Below are 7,864 nucleotides of genomic sequence, written 5' to 3'. Positions count from 1 at the left end.
CTCCAGATCTCCGCCCCCCCCAACCCCTTACTCACCAGCACTGGAGCCCTGGTGCTGAACACACAGCCTGGCCGGCCACGTGTTTCAGCACCAAAGTGAGGGGCCAACCACAGAGACGCTATGGCAGCCAGAGCATCTCCCTGGAGGACCCAGCCTCCGGTTGCCTCAGGGCATGGTCTGGGACTGTGCCCTGCCCCGTTTTAGCTTTGGTTTTTTAAACCCCTAGATATCCAGGGGTCTAATTTTTCTTCCCAAGCTGCAAACATTTTTTCGTTCCCACACATGCCCCTTGCCCTATCTCAAAAGGGGTTTGAGATGGGGCAAAAAGGCACATGTGCACTCATCTGGATGCACCCTGTTACCAGTACTAATCCAGGTTAGTAGTCAATGAAGTTCACCTACCCTGAGGAATAGATTGGTGGTTTCAGTACAATTTTTGCCAGTGAAAAACAATACTGCAAATCCAAAAGGGCCAGATGTTATGCTAGAGAGGTATAGGTTGTAGCTGTGTCGATCTAAGGACACAGGCAGACAAGATTGTTTGAGTAAATCTGATATCTTCTAATTGAACGAACTCAAAATAGTTGGAAAAACTCTTCTTTGCAAAACTTTTGGGGATAAATACCCTCTGTCCGGCTGAAGAAGCATCTGCAGATGTTATGCCAGTAGTTCAAGAAAGAAGGCCAAGTACTGACTTTACATGAAAATTTAGTTATCCCTTGATCATCTCTGTATTACCACTCCAAGTAATAATGAATTAAAACATTAAACCATATTTGAAAACTGGTTATGGAAATACCCAGCGTGTGTTCTGACTAGAAAACCAAAAAAACCCAGAGTTTCTGTTCTGTGAGACTACCAAGCATGCAAATTAACAAAAAACAAAGTATGCCAGTATGCAAGACCATGTATGCATCACTTCAAGACAGGATTCTTGAACACTTCCCTTCCAAAGGGATACTAAACTAAACTAAAGTTTCACTACATCTGAAAGGAGGTTTATACTGCATTTCATTCTTAGAATTCAGTACCTTTTTTTTTTTTTTTTAAAAACCCACATACATAATAGATGTACATCCTTGTCTACATTAATAGCCTTAAGAAGTCTAACCTAAAGTTAACAAGACTGGAAAAAAAAAAAAAATATATCACTGAACTTCAATCCCAAGCCCTGTATAAGGGCTTGCCTTCATTGCAACCCAAGTATTGTGCCTAATTTGTGTCCCTTCCACATGCAATTTTTTCTAGCTAAATGGGGCTTTTAACTCAAATTTGTCTCATCTACGAGGGGCTAAAACCTGAGCAAGCAACACTCACCAACTGCCAACCAGCTAACCACACTGAAGTGAAAACACAAGCTAACAATATTCAAGAGCCATTATGCCTTCAATGCCTTCCCAGAATCCCTCCTGGTGTGTACAAGAAACAGAGTTCACTGGGAAAGAATTAAGGAAGCTTACTACAGGACTAAGACCCACAACCTACTCTTTTTACAAGCCTTATCACCACAAACAAGCAAACACTATGCTAACACAGACGCAACAAGTGTTATTCTACAATATGTCCAGCTCTCACTAAAAGTAATTAAACACAGATAATTCAAGGTAACCGTCTGGAGAATGCGTTCCTTAAGACACCAGAAATACCTAAAACACAAAAAAGTGTCAGAGTAAAAAAGATGATGGATTTAGAACCAGAGAAGTTTTATGAAACATAAGCCTTATCATATTGATCTATTCATAGGGAATCATACACATGCTCCAATCACAATAGGGGAAAAAAAAGAGAGAGTTTGTTAGATTTGTGATGAAGTTCTATTAAGATTTGTTTAATAAGAGGTAAGTATTTACCAAAATGAAATGGAGATAGACAGCAACTTATCAAACCAATAAATGTCGATTCCCAAAAGGCAAGCAGTTGGTTTTATGCTGGAGATATAAATCAAACTAAATTTTTTTTAAAACATCAGTCTTTTCATTAATAGCTTTTTAAAAGTAATATTGTAATAGTGAGATTCCCCCCCCACAACAGACTAGTAAGCAAGCAGAGACTGAACAACAGATTTAAACTTTTAAAAGAAGTTGCACTAGAAATCAGAGTTTAGGCTTAACAGTATTTTAAAGAGTGCAGTTCTTACTGTACACCTTCCCAGACAATGATCCAAAAAGTTTCTTTTACCAACTTTAATTGTAACTGAGCCTTTATGGGCAAGTCTTGCTAGTGGGAGTGCATCAGGTGACCAAACCAAGTTTCTTCACAAACTGCAGCAGCTCCAGTAAGTAAAGTACCCACAAAAGTTTCAGCCATTTATTTACAAGTAGTCATATTGAAAACTAGCAAATGAACAACAACAAGATGGGGTGAGATATTCTCCGAGTCTGTATTTTATCAACCACTTTCCTTTATTGTTTCACTGCATTGCTATAGCATATTTCTTCTATATCTACTTCCATCTTCCTTACTCTACTTACTTCTAGCCTTTTACTCATCCTAAATTTTCCCAATTTGACGGAATTAAACTATTTACACTCTAACAGCATAATAACAAGCATTTAGTGTCAAGATCACTATTCTGCAGCATAGACAGAGTATCTACACATTATAATCATGTGTAGATGCTAATTTTTTATAAGTCTGCTAGCAAATTGGACATCAAGAATCACCCTCCCCCCCACCCCCCCGCTTGCTAATCCTAACCCCACCCTGCACCACCACTCCCAGGAGCGAGGTGGGGGGAAGCTTGCCTTACTGTCTCCTCCATCCCCTTCCACCAGCACCCCATGCTGCCTCCAAGGAGAAGGGATTCATTATATTAAAAATTAGAAGCTGCCACATATTGGGTACTCACACTGTACAAGTAGATGTCAACTGACTATCTCTACACTGTCCCATTTGTTATGCTTTTTATTTATTTATAGAAAAAAAAAAAGTTAATTATTTGAGAAAGAGTGGAGGAAGGGATAACAAGACCAGTCCATCCAAGTTAGAACTAGAGAACAATACCAACCTATAGACACCAAGAATTACTGTGAATTCTCAAGTTTGATATAAAGCAATTAAGCAACCCAAAATTGTGATAGTCTTCCAGTATTCCCCTCCTATGACAGCACAACCTTCAAATCATTTAATCTAGATAAGTTTCTATATATTTTGAATTAAGTTCTAAGATGGCCAACAAAAAACTTGCCAAAAAGCCAACCAGATTTATTTGAAAACATCTTAGATTCATTTAAAGTAATTTCATATCCCTCCTCTCCCCATCATTAAATAGTGGCAGGGTTTGTTTGTTTGTTTTTTTAATTGAAATGGACTTGTGTCTTTTTTGTCCCTTTATGACATAAGAGAGCCTAAAGACCATTTTTGGGTTGGGTTTAAATATTATTAACTGCAGTCTTCAATTTCTTTTGAAGAGCTTATTGGATATTTCGCTTTCACACCTCAACTGATGGAGGAAAAAAAACACCTCAATGAAAGACATGGTATTTTTCTTAAAATTGTTACCCAAGTTGAATTAGTTAGGTGCCAGGAAAAAATTAAAAGAGTTGACAGTCTGACTAAAACTTTGCTCACCTTTTCAACTGTTCAGCCTTTACTCACAACACTTAAGTAATTTAATTAGCCTTCCATAGACTTCTCTAAACTACAAGAGACATTACTTTACAAAGAGAGCCAAACAGGAAACATAACAGAAGTTTTGGGACTCTTTATAAGCCATAAAGCAAGAAGAGGACAAGTTTAGCAGTCACCTTCAAGCTGTCCTCATAAAACTACAACCTCATTTAGGCTAAACTTTGTCTTCACAAGAAGAAAGCAAAAACTAAAAAGTAAATCCCCAAAGTTGATCTAAATTAAGGGTGGCAAAAATAAATAATTTTTTTTTTTTTTTTTTTTTTTAAAGTTAAAAGAACACATTCCTCAGCTCAGGGCAGAGGCAGTGGAGTCAGAAGGGTAAGCAGCCACAGGCTAAAAGCTACAGCCACTGGGACCCAAGAGATCTGAATTCTACAGCAAGCCATCCTAGCCACCCTTCCAGTTTCCATAGCCCACTGCTACCTGGGTATGTTCAACACCCTTGATCTAGATCAATGAAAACTCTGCTTCCAATATAATCGGTTATTCATACAGACCTTGTACTTATCTGAACAGTTTATGACATTCTAACAATCCAAAACCCAACTACAGTATTTCCTAATTTCCACAGTACCACTTAACTTTTAATCCTCAGATAATGGTGAACAGGTAAGGTATACATTTAAATACATATTAAATGCATACAATACAAAACATAGCATAAAATACAAATGTCTACATAGTAACAAAACACGTATAGTAATGTTCACTGTACACCATACTTTGTACACTCCGGGACTCCTGAAGCACCATTTAATAAAATGTAAGTAAAAGTACTACAGATGCCTGTGCAGTCAAACATGGAAGCCACACTGACCTCTACCATAAGCTATCACAATCTTAGACATCAATAAACTTCTCATTTTGGTCAAAACTTCCATATACCAGTCCCAAAATACCCTTGCATGGAAGGGTTAGCACTTCAGCATCAATTTACACAAGAAAGCCTCAAGACGAAGGGGTTAAATGCTTTGGTCACTATCACAAAGTATATGGACGCAAGTACATCTGGAGACATTTCAGAAGGGTGGCAGCAGCAGGAATATAAAGTGTAGCAAATCCACTCTGGCTTTAACTCTTGGTTCATCTAGTGTTAAAATTGGAGCAATTTAGCTACATTTGTATCCTTTCCAGCTTGCCCACACTTAACAGTTAGAAGATTATAACTTCTGCCCCTTTTTGAAACAGCTCCAAGAAAGGTACTTGTGTCCATAACCCAAAAAGCAGACAAGTGACAGATCTGAAGTCAGAGCTCAAGCTCCTGAGCACCTAAGTAGCAGCTAAATCACAAGGGTCAGTCCTGCAAGCCTTTGCTCATGTGAGCAGTTACTGAAGTTCTCACATGATGAAGGATTTGCAGATTCGGGCCTTTAAACTGAAAATAAGGGTCAGTGTCACAAAGGAATTATTCACTGGCCTTGTGAGTCTATTTTATCATCAACCGAACACCAGCAGAAGAAAACCTAGATACATTTTTATCTGCAGAACTCTCTCTACCCATGTAGGACTCTGATAAGTATAGGAACAGCACTAAAATCACACAGATTTTGCTAGAGAGAGACAAACCATGTATGACAAGCTCTGCGCCGTCACAACCAAAACAGGTGGCATCTTAAACACAGGAGCCGTTAACCATTGAGAATAAACCACTCGAGCTTGTTAGCTCAACGGACACATTTCCAGCTTGTCACAATCAACTGTTCCTGCAAACATTTGGCAGCGCCGTTGAAAACATTAGCCTGCAGATCTCTGTTGGGGCTGCCGACTCCCAGCCCTTCATTACTGCAGGAAACCAAGCTGCTGAAGGAAGGAGTTGAAGGTTATGTGTAGCCCTTTGGGAAAAAGGCTCCAAGTGCTAGGATTTAGCACCCCAGCCACATCCACCTCCTGCTAGGGGAGGGGTTGCATCATCTGCTGCCAACTGCACAGGCTCCACATGCAAAGTCAGGCAGAGACTGAACAGAACGGGCCGGCCCAGCCCAGGCACATCCGGGCCGCAAGGCCGGCCCTGGGGCCAAGTGGCCCATAGCAGGCAGTGGGCTGGGGGGTGAGGGGCAGGCCAGATGGCAGGGTGGGCCACATCCCTTACCTTCTCTTTGGTTTTGAGGTACCGCTGGAGCGCCTGCTGGGTCAAGTCGCAGACACGGAGCTGCCCATCCTTGCAGGGAACCACGATCCCTGTCTTGCCAAAGCAGACGGTCACTTTCATCTCAACAAGTGGCGCCAGGCAGGGCCAAGAGCACAGCTAGGACAAAAAGAGAGCCGGAGGGAGGTTTAGAAATACAGAGAGAGGAAGCAAGAGAGAGGTGCCCCTGCTGCCCAGCGCTAGGCGGGGGGGGGGCAGCGCAGCAGGCCCAGGAGCAGGTGCCTGCGTCCCGCAGGGCAGAACAAGGCAGGGAGCTCCCGCACCCCACCCCCAGTTCCCCGCGGTGCCTCACCCCGGCTAGTGGCGGCGGACCCGGGAGCGCCCCCGGCCCGGCCCGGGGCCCTCCCCCGGCTGCGAGGCGAGAAGGCGGCGGGAGGGAGCGGGACGAACGCAGGCCAGGCTCGGGGCGGCCCCTCAGCCCCTCCTCGGGGGGGGGGGCGGGGGCGTGCGTCCGCCTCCCCTCAGGCCGAGCCGCGAGGGCGGGAGGCAAAAACTTAGTACCCCGAAACGAGCTCCGCCGCCAGGGCCCGGCCTGCCCGGCTCTTAAAGGGGCCGCAGTCGCCTGCGCAGCACCTGACTCGCCGCCGCCCCGAGCACACGCACACACACACACATACACGCGCGCGCGGCCCGCCCCCGGACCCACGCACCGCAGGCCCCGCTCTTGGTGGGCCAAGCCCGCAGCCTGCAGCAGGCCTGGGGCCCAGCCGGGGTGGCAGCGGGCGCCGCTGCGGCTTGGGGTTTCTGTGGTTCAGCAAGGGAAAGCGAAAGCGCGGGGGAGGAGCCGGGAACCGCATGAACTCGGGCGGCCGGGTGCGGCCCTGCTCTGCCACCGGCTCTGCTCTGGTGCCAGGCAGAGACCCCCGCTTCACCCGCGTGCACCCCTACGCATCGCCAGTGCATCTCCAGGAGACTGCTGAGAGCCCCCGGGAGACCAATAGCAGGACATTCATTAAAATGAATATGAAACGCTGAATTCAATATATACAAAACCCGGTGGGTTTTTAAAAAGTAACGGTGCATTTGCCTTCCTGATGTAAAGTCTGCGCACCATAATCCGTAACCGATGTACACAAGCATATGGCCATGTTCGCATTGTGAGTCATGGCCACGCTGGCACTCCGGAGACCTCCCGGAATAGATTCAAACAGAGCTGGGGACCCTATACAAGACCGCCGCCGGTTGGGAGCCAGGAGCCAAAAACAAATCCCCTGAAAACAAACCTCCACCAGAGGAAATAATAGGCCTGATCTTGCAAGCATCATGAACACGTGCACACCACCGCCTGTACACTATGCCACAGCAACCAATTACTGTTTGGCCAAAAACTAAACAAAACAAAAATGGAAGGAGTGCGATGGAGGCACGGGTTTTTAATGGCATAGTCTGCGTATGTGCTAGGCCCTAGACTTACGGTGTTGGCCTGTAGCAGTTACTGCACATGTTCAGTGGTTTGGGAAGGTTTCATGGATCCCATCTCTGCCTTACATGTATTGCGCAATTAACAGGTTATTCATGCCATATAATTTAAACAGGCTACACATGCAATGTAACTATCACACCATAAAACAGTGCCTCCAGCTATGAAGTTAGAGCTGGAAAATGTTACAGCTGAAAAGTGTTAACAACTTTATAGCTAGTTTCTCTCCCGCTTTCATTTCAACATGTAGCATAGCTAATCGTGGGGAATCTGCATGATGTGTCATGCAGGCAACCCCCAGCAGCCAAGCCAGCTGTGACATGGAGGTTCCATGAAGGGCTGTCTCCTGGGAAAAGTAGGTCCCAATATTGTACCATTTTGCATACTGACTCAAGGTTTTCTATTTTGCCAGTCATCTAATAACACAAGGGACTTGAAATTTTCTAGCTGTGGGGAACCCAAAGTGTGTTTTGCTGACAGATTTCTGTCATGTTAGAAAAATAACTCCAAAACTCTAAAAAGTTCAAGGGAGGCATCAAATAAATATAAATTTAAGTGTGTGTGTGTAAAATGGTCACAGCATAACTACTGAAAATCTTCTCAGAAAGAAGATTCAAAGACAACATGTTAAATGTGTGCACCAAATAATAGTATAAATGTCCTGTTGA

The 7,864-nt window shown here is 44.3% G+C and overlaps 1 protein-coding gene across 6 annotated transcripts in view; it reads right to left on the bottom strand.

Annotated features, from left to right (window-relative positions):
* Positions 1 to 6,625, bottom strand: part of PARD3B (par-3 family cell polarity regulator beta) — a 761,176-nt gene extending 754,551 nt beyond the window's left edge. For 2 of the 6 annotated variants that reach the window (XM_019553770.1, XM_019553769.1), the window contains exons 1-2: positions 6,427 to 6,625; positions 5,720 to 5,875 (exon numbers count right to left, since the gene is read on the bottom strand). In XM_019553770.1, the coding sequence (XP_019409315.1) occupies positions 5,720 to 5,875; positions 6,427 to 6,573 (303 nt within the window). In that variant the 5' untranslated portion in view covers positions 6,574 to 6,625. Of the gene's footprint in view, positions 1 to 5,719; positions 5,876 to 6,068; positions 6,116 to 6,426 lie in introns of those variants that run through there. The other 4 variants (XM_019553768.1, XM_019553771.1, XM_019553773.1 and 1 more) reach the window with 3 other exon arrangements.
* Positions 6,626 to 7,864: the final 1,239 nt, after the last annotated feature.

This window comes from Crocodylus porosus, unplaced genomic scaffold (genome assembly GCF_001723895.1).
Source record: "Crocodylus porosus isolate Cpor-Errol unplaced genomic scaffold, CroPor_comp1, whole genome shotgun sequence".
Lineage (NCBI taxonomy): Eukaryota > Metazoa > Chordata > Crocodylia > Crocodylidae > Crocodylus > Crocodylus porosus.
The sequence above is the reverse complement of the archived record's forward strand: the minus strand, read 5'-3'. Positions and strand labels throughout refer to the sequence as shown.